Source organism: Formica exsecta, unplaced genomic scaffold, assembly GCF_003651465.1.
Source record: "Formica exsecta isolate Colony F162 unplaced genomic scaffold, ASM365146v1 scaffold6, whole genome shotgun sequence".
NCBI lineage: Eukaryota > Metazoa > Arthropoda > Insecta > Hymenoptera > Formicidae > Formica > Formica exsecta.
The window spans coordinates 72,087-89,089 of record NW_021853280.1 but is presented as its reverse complement, the minus strand read 5'-3'; the positions used below and the strand labels follow the sequence as shown (position 1 = coordinate 89,089).

General features: G+C 39.5%; 2 protein-coding genes across 2 annotated transcripts in view; both read right to left on the bottom strand.

The window, feature by feature from the left end:
* Nucleotides 1-1,743, bottom strand: part of LOC115242485 (protein capicua homolog) — a 54,443-nt gene extending 52,700 nt beyond the window's left edge. The window contains exon 1 of the mRNA XM_029818794.1: nucleotides 1,586-1,743. The gene's annotated coding sequence lies outside the window, so the exon portion shown is untranslated. The remainder of the gene's footprint in view (nucleotides 1-1,585) is intronic.
* A 3,571-nt stretch (nucleotides 1,744-5,314) lies between these two features.
* Nucleotides 5,315-17,003, bottom strand: part of LOC115242487 (histone-lysine N-methyltransferase trithorax) — a 17,305-nt gene continuing 5,616 nt past the window's right edge. Inside the window, exons 7-10 of the mRNA XM_029818798.1 lie at nucleotides 10,463-16,995; nucleotides 8,790-8,952; nucleotides 8,554-8,700; nucleotides 5,315-8,261 (exon numbers count right to left, since the gene is read on the bottom strand). Coding sequence (XP_029674658.1) covers nucleotides 8,088-8,261; nucleotides 8,554-8,700; nucleotides 8,790-8,952; nucleotides 10,463-16,995 — 7,017 coding nt within the window. The 3' untranslated portion in view covers nucleotides 5,315-8,087. The remainder of the gene's footprint in view (nucleotides 8,262-8,553; nucleotides 8,701-8,789; nucleotides 8,953-10,462; nucleotides 16,996-17,003) is intronic.

Here is a 17,003-nt window from a genome sequence, read left to right as displayed (position 1 = left end):
GACAAATGATTTCCATAGTTGTACTATACATATGACACATATCACGTATTTTTATCTTTCATATAACTAATATCATCTGCGCACGTGATGTTTTCAGTTGTTAAATACATTAAATATCCTTTTGCTACTCGCGAACAAAAATATCTCCTTTGTTTTAATATTAATAAAAGAGAAATTTCACATTGATGATTTTTAATGTGAAACAAGAACAAACGAAAGCACACCTTCAATCAAATATCTAGTATCAAATTGCGCGTCGAATAAACGGAAAAAACGCTTTAATTTTATCCTTTTCAATAAAGCACATTAATATATAATGCAATATATATATATATATATTGCACCCTATTAATATATAATACAATATGAATATATTGTATCCGTATCATTTTTTAAAATATGAATCATCGAGATGGAAGAGCGCTGCGCGGAAATTCTTTCAAGAACGAGCGCCTGCACAGTCACGTTCCTGAATGTGCGTACGTACACATGTGGGAGACGAAGGAGAATGAACAAGAGAGGCTGGCCGGGCAGGCCGACAGAGCCGCCCAGAGGAATATCGAAGAGCGAGAGAGCGCGCGAGAGAGAGAGAGAGAGAGAGAGAGAAGGGGGGGAGGAAGATACACGCGTTACCGAGAACACACGCGTGGCGAGTTCTCGTCGTGTCAAGCGGAGCCAAGCGCTCGTCCCAAGGTGGGACGAGGATGGCCAAAAGGTAGTGGGAGCCATACGTATGGCTTTCTTGAAATCCATAGGAGAAAACGCGCAGCGGTGCGCAACGAGAAAGAGAGAGAGTGAGAGGAGGGGGTGGGGGAGGGAGGGCGAGATGGAGAAGGAAGGAGTCTGGGCGCTCGTGTGTGTGTGCACGCGTGTGCGGCCAGACGTGTGTATGCGAGAGAACGAACTCTGCCGACAGAGGTTATTCACTGTTCCGCGGAAACAAATGCGCGCGACCGCGCGCGCTTTCGAGCGAGCGCGTGTGACGTAAGAACGGGCGATTGCGCGCTCGAGGGGAGAAAAATGAGAGGATACCTTCTGGCGCGACGCGTGTTACGTCGCGCCTACACCCGCACGCGTATCCCTCGATCGGCGGCATCAGACGTCGCGTAATTTGACCGATTCCAGCTGTCCGGTTGCCAGAATCAGAGTATATATATATATATATATATAGGGATGCGGGAAGATTACATGCGAGAATCCATGAATCTAGCGATTTATAAGTGGACCGGTTCGTGGATGAGCGTAGATTTCATCGCATCCGAAAATAGAAATTTATGGATACATATATGTATACAGCTTTGAAAACTCGATCGAGAACAAACGATAGCATATATAATGGTTCGTATAAAAAGATACATTTATACAAGTATTTCGTTAGATTTCGGAATCAAAGCGTTGACTCGAAAATGAGAGATATATAAAGATATATATACTGGATATATCTTTATATCGAAGTCAGTTTCGTCTACAGTGCGATAATGATTTTTTAATGCTGTAGTACGGTAAATTGACAATTTTCCCAAACATATAGCTGTGTGCGGTTCTGCACGTAAAACGCATTGTGGCGCAAAAGAAACAAGCTTACCGCGCGTTCGTCCAGTGTTGCGTCCGTCACGATTGTTCTTTATGCATATACTCGCACATGACTCGACTATACGTATATACGAAATAAAACGTACGAAAGACACTGTGTACACAAATTTTCACACGCGGAAAAAGCCTGATGCCCGTACAATGCGACGCAACATTGCGGCCGCATCGTCGATTGAAATACGCGGTTGATGCTGCCGCTCACCGTTCTCTCTCTCTCTCTCTCTCTCTCTCTCTCTCTTTCTCTCTCGTTGCAACGGACAAGGCAAAAGATGAAGTCAGTCGCTTTGCGACTAATTGCGCGCGATATTTAAATTAAATAACGAGATACGAAAACTCGCATGGCTATGAGATTTTTCATAGCTGCGTATCATTTTAAAGCGCATGCCACAATTATGAAGAATAATCGAGAGAACGAGCAATCGAGAGAGAGATATGTTTCGCGATTTGTGGTTCTCGCATCTTATAATCAAATCACACGATAACGTCACATATTTTTACTTATTTTTTACCGCGAATGCACATTACTATTAATGCTAAAAGTAGAGTTAATTTAATCCTTAAAGACACACTCATATATACAGGATATATCCAGATCAGATCAATGAAACTTCAAAGTCTTATAGGAAATTGAATTTGGAATAAAAAAGTTCCTATAAACATAAGTCCGGAAACGCTTCGTTAAAAAGTTATAGCTAATAAACTTTGAAAAATCACGTTTTATGATTTTTAACAATAACTTCGAAACCCTTTATTCATTTGAAAAAAGTAACGAAATAAATCTGATGGGTAATTAAATAACAAACTAAATTACATCAATTTCATTTAATTCTGATAAGGCGCTCAAAAGAAAATAAGCTCAAAACAACGAAAGAAGCAGAAACGTGAAAAAACTTTCGATGGTCTTTGTGTAAATACTACATTCGTAGTGCAAACATTGCAAAAGCAAACATAAAAAATGTTCTTATTAAATTTTGATCATAACTAATTTTTTACGGAGAGTTTATTAACTATAACTTTTTAACGAAGCATTTGCGGGCTTATGTTTATGGGAACTTTTTTGTTCCAAATTCAATTTCCTATAAGACCCAGAAATTTCATTGATCTGATCTAGAACAATCCTATATGGGTTTTTTTTTAATATCCCAAAGGCTTTAATCGATAAAAAAACATCATTTATCTAATGCAGGAATTTGTTAGACATCTAAATTTTCGCTACATGTCTCAATGCTTAATCAAAATTCTACTATACTTTCTTAACACGCAATAATAGCGATATAATTTCACTTTTAACATAAAGAAACCAAATGATTCCAGCAAGAGAGATTTGACGCAAATGGAGAAATAATTTTAAAAAAATATTCCAAAAGATGAATAAACATTAAAACGCGAAAAAGCTTGTCTCAGATCCTAAAAACAGCTTCTACGTGATAATTAAAGAGTTAAATGACTAACGCACGTATGCGGTTACATTTTCCTCGATTCTCATATATTTCTGAGAAACCTGCGTTATAAAAAAATTGACTAAATAACAGCAATAAAGGTTCAGAGTACTAACAATTAAGCGGAAAAACTGGCAAATACGAGCCAAGGCGCGGGTATTGATACGCGAATTTATTATTGTTAAATTTTAGTAATACATATATAGTAAAAATATACTCTTCAGACCGTTTTTTGATCCATTTTCAGCATAAATATAAATATATAAAGATATTTTTAATACACATCTATTATTAAAATTTAACAATAATAAATTCGCGCATCAATACCCGCGCTTTGGCTCTTATTTGCCAGTTCTCCCACTTAATTGTTAAAAATATTGACATTTCGCACGACACAGATTCCTATTTATGTACGTGATTGCAATTTTAATTTACGCATATCATATGTGCGATTTTTTAAAAAAAGATATTAAAGATATAGATCGATGGCACATTATGTTATCGTTTGCCGAGACGCTTATTCTTATAGAACAAGAGAAGGAAATACGTTACGTGTATGGCAAAATGTACAACATACACGTTTCTCTCATATTTCCACTTGTGTTTTTATTTTGTTAATTTCTCGTATAATATACTAACAAAACATTTAATTACAAAACATGAGAATATCTTTGTATGTATATGTGTGTATGTGTGTGTCTGTGTTTATTGCGTATGTATGTGTATCTGTGATGAAAGCGGCTAAGTGTTTTCTATGCAGTATCTTTTGTGGTTAATGCAGATATTATGACTAAACTTGACAAGTTCTCTACGATAAGTAGATGCATCGATAACGACAATTTACACGCAAAAAACGTGTGGCAAATGCCCCCTGTCTCTCCCATTGTTTTCTCGATTCGTTTCCGCAACTTTGTTCATTCATCGCTAATTGCGAAACTCAGTTTCGGACTTCTCTCTCTCTCTCTTTCTTTCTCTATCTATGTCCGTCATAAATACGCAAACACAAGAAGGGATAAAAACGCTACTGTAATATGCGATATAATAATATTACCGTACTTTGATATTAGTTATAAATAGTTTTTAATAATTATTTGTCCAAACACTGAATATTTTACAACAGCCATCGAATCTCAACTATTTTTAACTCTATTTAAACAGTTTGCAACTTTTACAATTCATCTTTTTTTTTCTCAATTTTCTTTTTTAATATTATTATGCGCGCGTAGCGTATCTGATCCAATATCATATCAATAATAAGGATATATCATAAATTTTGTAATTTCCTAAAAAATATTCTCTAAAAAATATGTCGACCTAAAGATTATTATGACTGATAATCACAGACAATTTTTTCAATTTTTTCCCTTTCATACCGTCGTTGAGTTTTTTTTCTTTTTCTTTTTATCAATAATTGTTATTTATCTTCTTTCTTTCTTTTCTTTTTTAAACGAGTGCAATATTTCAAAACTCTATACTCTGCTTAAACGTTAGAATAGCAGTTTTATACACATCTTAAGAAGCGTTTTACATTTTTCTGAAAATTTTTCTCTCTCTTTTTTAAATTTCTTAAATTGTAAGAATAATTTAATCTTTTTCTTTTTTTTTCTCTTTTCTGAAGAGATCTAAAAAGCACACAGAGACGAAATCGCCAGTTGTGAGAAGTCGTAATTAACGTGACGATACGCTGAAACGCGATAATACGCGCCACGTACTCGTTATTTCCGCGAAATAATTTAATTACTTGATTTTAACGCAACACCGAGACTTAATATCTATTCGAAATATGATTTGGAGCGAATTCGTCTGTTAAAAAGTGAAATATGCGTAAAAGTTGGAGAGAAACACTCTACTTATTACATCTATACATTAGTTTTTTTTTTTTTTTTTTTACTATTATTAAACTCTCTATAACTTTATCCATCGTTTTTCGGATGGTTATTGTTTTTACACGCAATGTTATTTTTTTAAGGGTGCTGATGGACGTAGTGAACAAACGGTGCTCAAAGTGCCCAAATATACGAGTGACTTGATTAGTGATGTATTATGCTTTCTTCTTTTTCCCTTCATGATGTGTGTGTTGATTAGAATTAATAATAATATATATATGCATAACTAGACGAGGAGACTCATACGCATTCTTTCTCTCTCTCTCTCCATAATAGTTTAAGGAGTAGTTTAAAAATACATAGAGAAAGTGTTGTTCCAGAAAGCACCTGTTAGATATTCGTACGAATTCGTCAAGCAAAGATTATCTCAGGAGATAAATAGAATTATTTTTTTTCTTTCTCTTTCGCTTTTCGTGTCCCGCTAATAAACATACACATTCAAATATCTTCTTCTGCCAAAGTAATCATTTTACAAAAGCGTAAATACGGTAATATAGATAATGAGACAATGTATTGAGAATTTAAGAATCTCTATTTGTGAATGTAGAAATGAAATTGGATAGATAGCCTACAGTTTACAATCATAATGTGTAATGATGTAAAGTCGGGTTACATAATATATGTATGCTTATACATTTTGTAAAGTCCAAAATATTTTTGATGTCCATAGCATAACGTAGTACGAATTAAAAATACACATTTGCTCGTTCGCTAGAAAAAAAGAACTTGATCTTTGTGTCTATGTCAACATAGTGTTACTTTATGTTAGTATTTTTTCGTCAACCCTAATACCGTCATTCATAATCAATAAATATCAATAAAATATCTAACATTGTTATATTTTCAAGTAAGTTATCATTCTTACTAGTCGTATTACTCTCTTTTCATATACAGATTAAAATTAATTATCATTATATTAACAATATTCATCTTCCAATAATAGTTATTAAAATTATTGGTAATTATAATATATAAAAAAAGATTCGCAAAATACTTAAAAAAATGGCAATTTCACGTGACCAGAACAAGTTTGCGTTTTCTCTCGTTTTTATAACTTTTTACAACTCAGCATACGCGCTTTGTACCAAACCAGGCCGATTAAAATCGTAACACGTCTGACGATTATTCGCATGCTCAAATAATGCTTCTGCCATCTCGTTTTCATTTCCATTTATATTACTTCTTTAAATAATTCGCGCTCAATATTCTTCGTATAACGCATTTCTTATTATTATCAAACACTTCCGCACTGCAACCTACTATCTCTTACTCTAGGCCATTTTTTTTTCATGAAAAGTGCACTTAACGGTGTCCATGGAGCACCAAAATTTAAGGGACAACCACCTCGGCAGAAATTGATTAATCATACTAGAATACATTGTCATAAAGTTGTCGCATAGAGCATTGTTGCTATGCCCCATTGAAGGGATTATATTATTTTCCAATATAAAATATTATTTTTGCATAAATATACATAGATATATAGCTATCACCGGGCGTGGATAAAAGCGTAGATATACACTAAAAGTAAGGCAAAACTGAAACTGGACTTTGTAAAAGGATATTGATATAGATTATATTACACACACGCATATATATATACATATATATTATATATATGTATCTATAAAAGAATAAAATTGTGTAATATTCTCTATATAAAAGCATCTCAAATATTTTCTATTATGAAGAAGTATCACAAACGTTCACCGGTAGCATTTCTGAAGACGTTTACTGCAAATGATGCGTGATCATTGACGAGCTCAATGAACAAATCAACTTTTTGATAGAAATTCCTTTGAAAACATTGTATATAGCGCTCTCTCTTCTTTCAAATATTTATCAAATAAAATGTTAAATATTTCTTAATGTAGATTATGTACCGTTACATACAGACCGGCTCTTAGAATGGATGATAAAATCAATGATTGTGATTTTGGCAAGATGGAAGCACAAATATATAGATGCAATATCTAAAAACGTATAAAAAAAGAAAAATATCGAATTCTACTGAAATTAATCTGAAAAGAGAGAGAATATATATATTATCCTTTCGCCGATCGTGTCGCAAATAATAAAACACAAAATTGCATCAATATCTGCCAAAGTAGATACACCTTTTCGAACAATGTCCTTGCTATAGGAGACTGTTCTCGCTTGCCATTCTGTATCTCTCTCCTTAATGCCTACATTCCTAACTTAAGTTAAAACTGGTTTGCTATGCTTACATCAAAGACGATATATCTAGTCTAACAATTACATATTTTACAAAAACATTTGAAATCTGGCCCTACAGCGGACATGAAATGTCACAAAGTTAGTCATACACTGTACACTAAATTTAAAAGTTACGAATTATTAAAATATACAATTATCGCGGATCTTACCTATGTTTTTGATAAGATCGTTTGTACACTATATTTATATAACATTAATCTCGTGGAAAAGAAAAGTTAATTAGGTTTCCGAAAGCTGTAATTCTCGAAAATCTACTGCTTTTTTGTCGTGCTCTTGCGCGCCACAATTTCTTTTTATCTTTGCGATATGTTCGTCTAAGGGAAAGAGCTTTTAAATTCAATCAAACCGTCAAGAGAGATGTTTATCATACATGATCTATATAAAAATTATGCAAATTAAAAGAAGCACTCGCATTTAGTGTAAAGTGTAAGATAACTTGTACACTTAAGCCTCAATAGTAGATAATATGTAGAGTCTAAAAGTCGTGCGCGAAGAAAGCACACAGAGGCGTGAATAAAGTAACACTTTCAAAAGTCTGAAGCGCATTAGTACACGCACGACTTTGTCGGATACGAAAGCGGAGTATATTCGAATGATTTATTGCTATAGGTATATACGTGTATGTATACCCCATTAAAATCAACTACACGAACGTATAGCTGTCTAAAATAACATTGTCGTAACCACCGTGTGCTTCGTGTATATTATATCTGGCCTTCTAATATTTAGAGTGTATATGTAATCTATATGTATTCTTTTATAGTAATAAAAAGCTGCAATCTCTGAAAATAGTTTGATGATGAGTAAAATGAACAACATTCAATAAAAACGAATCCTATTCGAAAACGTGTACACGCGCGTTCGCAATTATAGCACATTTTGCATCTCTGTCGTCGGTCGGCTGCTTAAAATAAGCTGTATATACGCAGTCTCAATTGAGGTATTTGCGACATTTGCGAGAACCGCAAGTACACGGGATCTTGATGTCCTCAAATGGGAATTTGTAGTCGTACGTCAACTCCTCCCCTTGAATGATGCGACGAAGAGCAAAGATCAGTATGTGTTTTTTACCTAGAATATCCACCACTCGCGAGTAACAGTTTGGCTGTAATACACACACATGCATATACAAATTTAATACATATTTATGAATTTTAATATATAAAAATCATTAGTGCGACAATTATATCATGTGTTAATATAATTAAAAAATAGTTGTACATATATATATATATATATAATTATAACGATTTTAATATATTGTATATATGTATATATAATCATATATATTGTGTTTATGATTATATTAATTATAAAAAATTTTAATGAAACACTAATATATTTTTCTTATATTATCAAATACGTTTTTGGTGGAAATTAAAAGCAAGAAACCGTACCTCGCATGAGTGATTGATAAATCTAGCTGCGTTCCCTTTCATAGTGGCATCGACAACTAGATGATCGTCGATTTTAAACATGTAACAGCCTATGTTTTTACTGTCATAGTACTTTTCTCTCTTGTCGGTCAAAGAAGATCGAATGACCTAAGAATGATTAATAATTTCTATATTAATACCTATAGAGGTACTCCAAATATAATAAATATTATGATGTGCATTTTTTCCATCCTTACCTCACCAGCATATTCAATGACCATCTCGCCAGCCTCGATATCTCTCAAACAGAATAATCCTCTACCGTGTATATGAGAATGGTATACACCAACAGATTTTTTTGACGTTTCCTTAAGTATTCTAAAACGCATTGCCATAGGCAAATTTGTACTCGCGACTCGTCTGAAAAAGATTGTAATGATATATTCAATATGACAATACTCTCCCTCTCTTACTCTCTTTATTTAATAAAATGTTAATACTATTAACACGTGTATACATAACAAAAGTTTTTTTTTTACTTTTTTTCAGAGAATCGGCTACTTATTTATTTTCAATCTGGGTTATTACAGCCTCGTTTTTTAATAAAATTGGGGCTGTTACTTTTTACAACTTCAAACATTCGAAGTTAACTTCAAAGTTCGGATTTTATCATATAATTTTATAAATATGTGCCTCGATAGTAATTGCGGTACTATTACTATTATATTAAATTAATAACTGTATAATTTTGATTCTTCAAAACTTCGAAGATTAAAGTATCGAAGTTTGGAAGGTTCGAAGCTTCGAAACTTTGATTTTCGAAGATTTTAGTGCCGAAGTTTACCAGCCCTAGTAAACATGCACTATGTGATGCACAACCCTTTATATATATGTATATAAAGATCGACTAAAGATCGGCGCTGATTGGCCAGACTTTACTCAATAATAACTCCTTTATTAAGCGTTATAAAAAAAATGGTTCAAGACTTTTCGACTCAGTTTTTGGTAAATAATAACGATATGTACTTAATGGGCGCTTGTTGCGTGTTACCCTACAAATATACACACACGCGCGCGCACGCGCGCACACACACGCACACATATATATTTTTTTCAATAATTTAATTTTACCATCGTAATATAATGTATAATTTTGGGTATTAACTTGTAGTAATATTCGATGAATTTTACCTGGACTCTGCCTCTGATATAGAAATCATCTTCGGTTGTTGCCTGTGCTGCGATGCTAACCAACTGAACATGTCGTGCACCTTCCTATCCTTGAACGGTTCCGCACGAACTGCCCCGTTGTCACAGGCTGCCGGTAATTCATTTTCTATCTCGCCAGATTTTGGCGGCGATGGGATGTAAAACTTGGGTTTGTATTTGCTACATCGATTGACTCCCTGCAGTTGTTCAACTAGATAAACGGTCGCGTTGTTCTCCAAACCGAGACCTTCGGACAAGGGATTGTGAGGCAGAGGAGGCAAATTGTGAGCCTTGCGTGTGTTTTGTACTGCCTGATACACCGTCTCCCAGACCTCGGTCATGGACGAGGCGGTATGGGTGAAGCCGTCCTGCGACTTGATTTCGTACATTAGGATCGGTCCCTTGGCGTAATTCTTTTCATGCAGATTCTGCTGTGGCTAAAGATCGGCGCTGATTGGCCAGACTTTACTCAATAATAACTCCTTTATTAAGCGTTATAAAAAAAATGGTTCAAGACTTTTCGACTCAGTTTTTGGTAAATAATAACGATATGTACTTAATGGGCGCTTGTTGCGTGTTACCCTACAAATATACACACACGCGCGCGCACGCGCGCACACACACGCACACATATATATTTTTTTCAATAATTTAATTTTACCATCGTAATATAATGTATAATTTTGGGTATTAACTTGTAGTAATATTCGATGAATTTTACCTGGACTCTGCCTCTGATATAGAAATCATCTTCGGTTGTTGCCTGTGCTGCGATGCTAACCAACTGAACATGTCGTGCACCTTCCTATCCTTGAACGGTTCCGCACGAACTGCCCCGTTGTCACAGGCTGCCGGTAATTCATTTTCTATCTCGCCAGATTTTGGCGGCGATGGGATGTAAAACTTGGGTTTGTATTTGCTACATCGATTGACTCCCTGCAGTTGTTCAACTAGATAAACGGTCGCGTTGTTCTCCAAACCGAGACCTTCGGACAAGGGATTGTGAGGCAGAGGAGGCAAATTGTGAGCCTTGCGTGTGTTTTGTACTGCCTGATACACCGTCTCCCAGACCTCGGTCATGGACGAGGCGGTATGGGTGAAGCCGTCCTGCGACTTGATTTCGTACATTAGGATCGGTCCCTTGGCGTAATTCTTTTCATGCAGATTCTGCTGTGGACTATTTCGCACCGGTCTGATTGATTTCGTCACTATTCTGGGTTTCTTGACGGCAACGGGTGGCGTCTTCGCCTTGAGTATGTTCACCTTTGCGTCAACCTTGGGCTTTATCTTATCATCGATTTTATTCGTTTTGAGCGTGAATGTTTTGATCGGTAACAATTGCAGCGACGCGATCTGAGGCACCTGCTTCGACGGCAGTATCTCCACGGATGTTACTTGCGGTGATACTTTCTTGCTCTGATTGACTGCAGCTTTCATGTTACGTGTGATCTTATAAGAACCATCTTGCAGTTGTTTCTGTAGCACTATCTTCAATGACGTGTTTTGCAGTTTCTCCTTGTCGAGCTCCAGTTTGAGATTCTCTTTTACCTTTTCTATGGTTTCCGTGTTCAGTTTGATACCGTCTTTGATGTTGTTGAGTGCAACCTCAGATTTCTTGATCGGCGTAATCTCCTCGATAATTTCCTTCTTCGATTCCGCGATTTCTGGCTCGGCCGGCTTAAACACCGGTTTCGTGGGTTCCTCAATTGCCAAATTGTCCTTCTTGACCGGATCTTGCTTCGGTGTCACCGCTTGCATCGGCAGTACTCTGTTCATCGGTCGACTGGTCGGCATGTTATTGCTCGTTGGCATCGATATCTTGTTTTGCACAGAATTGGCATTGACGATCGAGTTACTGTTCACGCTTCCGTTCACGATGCAGTTAGTATTTGGTACAACGGTACCGCAGTTTTTATGAACATTATTTACATCATGGTTTGGTTTATTATTTACAATTGGATTCCTCTGCGCAATAATATGATGATTGGATAGGGGCGGTATCTTGGACGATGATATGCTCGACTTAATCATACTAGTATTCTCCGACACGTATTTCGAGTCAAAATACGGCCGCACGCTGTTATTCATCGGTTGCTCGAACAGAGGCTCGGTGATTTTCCAAGTAGATCCGTGATTCACTTGCGCAACCGGATTTGGTCGTACTGCAACGCGAGGTATCGTCGGCATCGTGTGTTGCGGCGGTGGAAGTGACGGCTTTGCGGGCGACGTCGCAGCGACAATGGTAGTATGTACGTTCAACGGACACACGTCCGCTACTTGAACCGACGTCATCGATTGTTCGACGGCCGCGTTTTGACACGATATCGGTGATACGGCATTGCATGGCGCAACACCATTCAGTGCTCGCTCTTGAGTCGCCACGGATATGTTGATCTGCGGCAATGTCGCAATCGCTTTCATCTGTGATGACGATATCGATGCTGCTGTTGGAACTGTTGCTGATGCCAGTACTGGTATTGGCGATGCAGGTCCTAACGATGAAGATGATGATGGCGGCGGTGGAGGAGGAGGTTGTGGCGATGGTAATGATGCCGGTGCCGGCGGCGCTGCTTGTTGATTCACTACCACGTAACCGTTAGGCACTGCTGACACGCCATTCACGCCCTGCACGTTTGCAACGTTTGATACGCCGGCAATGTTAGGCACGCCGGATACGTTCGGAACGCCTGATACATTTTGTACGGCTTGCACCGTCGTTACCGTAGGTACAGCTTGCACATCCACGATAGACTCCATCAGTTTGGACGCCTGAAACACCTGAGTCGTTGTTTGGTAACTGCTGGCCAACACTTGCGGCACTGCGCCCGCCATAAACTGGCTGGACGACATTACTGTATTGCTGACGATTGTTTCCAGACCGTAGTACATCGGTTGATTCGACACAAACATACCGCCGGTTGGATCGGCAAACATTTCCAGCGTAGGCGTGGAACTCAGCAGCAGCTGTTCTGACGATATAACGCCACATTGAATCGCGCCGGGTTGTTGCTGTATGATGGTTCCCAACACCGTGGGCTGCGTCGGTGCGATCTGAACGCTCGGAAGTATCGATATCCCGCCATTCTGCAGCGTCAATAAATTGTCGGCGGACGGTGCCTGTATATAGGTGGTGCTCGGTAGCAGGGAATTCGTGGCGATTAACTGCGGTTTAAAACTGGTCTCGTGCTGCCCGCCGCCTATTGTCGTAATGTACTGCAAGTTTTGACCCGACTGCTGTTGTAGCGTTTCCACGTAAGCGGACACAATCCCCGGTGATGCCACTTGTTGGAGAATCACTGTCGGTCTTTGAGCGGTCTGTTGCAGCTGGATGACCGCTGGTGGATGGCCGCTCTGCATCGCCGTCGGCTGAAATCTGGTGTGCGCAACATTGTGCGGTGCTTGCACAACGTTCTTCAGGATATGCTGCTGCTGCTGGTGCTGCTGTTGCTGCTGCTGCGACTTGATATTTTTAGTCCTGGGCTTGGCTATCCGCGGATTCTTCGACTTGGAGAAAGCTCGAGAGATTGCTTGCGCATTCGCCTGTGCGGATTCGTGAGCGATCTGGACGGCCATAGACGACAAGTTGGGCGACATCTCTGGACTGGGGACAGTCTGCGAACTCGTACTGTCCGGTGAACTCATTGGCGTGTTCACTATACTATGCGTCGTAACGTTGGAATCGCTGGAGACGGATGATGGATCCGTGATCTCCGTTATCTGTACCGTGCTCTCCTGAGAAGGTAATACTGTTGCATTCGGCAGGGTGGTAGTCCTGCGGGTGTACTGGGTCTGTACAATCACGTCGTTGGACGTTAATACTGTCTGGTGCACGGTTTCGACCGTGGCGTGCGCCGTATGGATCTGTGGCGTAATGATCGCCTGGGCAATCGGTTCGATCTGGATGCTCGGATGAGGTGATGGCACAGATGCCTCGATTGGTGACGTCGCCTGGATATCCGTATAATCGGTCGTCAGAGTGTGACCCTCGGATGGCGAGAGCGTGATAAACTGTGGCGAACCCACACTCGGTGAGAATCTCGATTCTGGCGACGCCAGCTTGTTGTCCATGGTCTCCGAGTCACTGTCGCTAGTGATCACAATGTCGCAGTTGATTAAATGTCGGTTGTAACTATCTTGGGTGCGGTACGTGCAGCAACATCTTTTGCAAGTGACAGGTCGATCGATGTGGTGCTCGAATGGCGGCGATTCATACGGGGTATGAACCATTCTCGCCGCAGAGACATGCTGCGACGAGACGCATTCGTCATCGCTCGAAATGTCGCCCGCGCCGTCCACTTGAGGAATTTGCAGATTCAACTTGAGATTCTTCTCCTTAAACAAAGCTCCCGCCTCGTATTGCAAAGTGCTGCACCTGCTAGAAGGAGCAACCACATGGTTACTGCTGCCGCTTTTTGATTTCTGTAATTTGTCGCCGACATTACTCGAGACATGCGACCTAATAAAACCAACGATACGTTTCGAGTGTAAAAAATTTGCGGATCGTGCGTATAAATCGAGATCCTTCTCCACGTTCAACTCGCACTCGGATGTGTGTTCATCGTCGTTGATACCGTCCAATTGCGGGATCGATTCAGATATATGATTCAGATCCGCGTTTTTCTCCTCGGTATTGTATTCCGGTGAACTGCACTCGCTAGCGCTATTAGCATCAATCGACCCATCGACCTGTACTATTCGCGGTTGCTGCTGTCTCGAATGCCAGAACAATCTCTTGTGCTCCTTTGCTCCTTCGTCTCTAGTTGGCAATACGCGGCGATTCAGTCCAGCGGAATCTTCGATGCAGTACTTCAACTCACGCACAGAATCGGATAATATGTTAGGCGTATTTCCTCTTCCCACGGTGACCATAATGCTCTCCGGAATCCTCAACTCGTGGAACATGGACGTGCGTTCGTTTTGAGCGTCTAATACAATAAGGCCAGTTTCACTTGGTTTAGTACTGGATGTATTTCGGGGTAACTTTCGTCTTTTTATGCTAGAACCATAGGTGTTGTCTAGTTTACAACTCCAAGTAAGGCTGCAGGAACGCTGATGATGATGCCGCTGGCCGCCAACGATCAGCGGATTATTCGATATTACCTCTGATTTGGATCGTTTCAGTTCTCTACCGCCGCGTTTTTGACTCTTCGAGTTAAATAGATCATCCACAAGATCTTGAACCGCGGTTTTCGTCTCCAACCGTACCCAGAGATCGTTGTGCGTCCCCAATTCCAGCAAAGACGGATCCATCTTGGAGATCTTGCTCTCCGGCGGTTTTACAGTCTCCTCAATCTCCGACGGTAACATATCATCCTTAAATAGATCCGCGATAAAGGTACCGTCATTCTTCAAGTCCATAGCTAAAAAATCTTCGTACGACATTTTTGGGAAAATATCCTGCATAGATATTCCATCTAACAAATCGTGCGGTAAATCCTCAAATATAGCCTCCTTCAATTCCGGCGGTAAAAGATCCGTGTTGCTTTGTTCCGCCAAATTCTCATCAACTTCTTTGCTGCACACGGTATCGATGAGCGTATCTAAGATCTGTTTAACGGCTAAATAATCAACCCCCTGCGCATCCGTCGATACTTGTTCCTTTTCTTGCTCTTTGGTGTGATCGATGGTGATATTATTTTCCATATCAGACGTGATATCCGGCATATGTACCTGCACATAAGTCCTGATGTAATATCTTACAATCTTGTAAGGATTCACCGTGGACCAATAGAGCCTGGAGCATTTGTAGTCGCATGGTATTATCTTCTCGGTCGTATCGGACAATTCGGGAACGATTTTCCCTAGACAGTCGATCATCAGAGAACCAATCATTACCTTGACTTTATTAGGTTCAGCGTACTTCTTCTTTTTACGATCCAACTCTACGTATATCGGTCGCTTCAAACTAAATTCGTTCTCGTTTTGCAGTGATTTGCGCACAAGATTATTCGAATGCGAAATGCAGAATACTGTTTTGTCATCGTTGAAAGCGAGTCCAATATTTCTCGCGCATGGAAAATGAAAGGTATTGGTACAGTTCTTCGCGCAACATCCGATACTCGCGCCTTTTTTGCCGCATTCTGTGCAACGGATTAAACGACCCCTTGAAATGGCACTGTGAACGTTCTGTAATGAACCGTCGATTTCCTCAAACACCTCGTTCGACCATAGTGCACAATTCGCGTGCACCCATTCGTTTTGCCCGCAATAAAACAACCTGCCCTCCTTCGTTTCCTGTCCGTCACTCAAGCCCTTGCACAAACAACACGATCTGCTGTCTTCGACATGGATGTTATATAGATTCGCCGTTTTTGCTGCGATCGCTTTCGGCGCTTTTGTTACTTCCTCCTTCCATACCTCCAGAATAGGATCCTCGAACCTTGTCGTCAGAGAAATAGTGTAATCTTTGCTAATATCCTTGGTAGGTGTTAATGTATCGTCGTCACTGTTTTTGAAATTTGTTGGAGTAAACCAGGGAAATATCTCTTGCAAAATTTCGTGATAAGTCTCCGTCAGATCCGTCGAATCAGCGCAATTGATCACATGCTCCATATCGTAATGAAATTGCGACAACGATTTGTACTCATTACCGTTTACCTTTTGTTTTATCGACATTAAAGTGGGCGAAGGCCTCGCAATGATCTGTTGCTCGGAGCAACGGCATTCCGTAATGTTCGAGGAGATTAACGATTCTTGATTCGTCCACTCCTTTCTTTCGACATCTTGCAAATCTTTTGGAACACAATTCTTCACCCTAACTGAGCATTCTTTCAAATGAAACTTTTGTCGCAGTCGTCGCAGACCTTTCCTACCGGAACCATCCATCAAATGTTCCTTTACATCGGATTTTATAGCTTCCCGATTATTGATATTCGAACTCGAGTCGGTATCCGTAGATTTGTCACCGTTGCACTCTTCCGACTCTTCGTTTTCTTTTGTCTCGCTCTTATTCTCCCCAGGAAACTCGAGTCCCTTCACGCTTGAAACCGGCCTGCACAGACACTCCTTCCTGGGACTCCACTTGAGAGCCATGCAAATCTTGCGGTTTTTACTTAAGGATTTTATGACATTAATAAAACCTGCCTTCAATTCAGCTTCTATAGCATTCCTCCAGACAGAGTTTATGTTAGAGGAGCATTGGCTGCACGTAAACTCGATCGAATCGGGCAAGTAACTAAGTATTTGATAACGCTCATCGGAAAGGCCTTCGCAACGAGCATGTACCCAGCAAGAACACTCGCTACACTCCATCATCTAAAAAA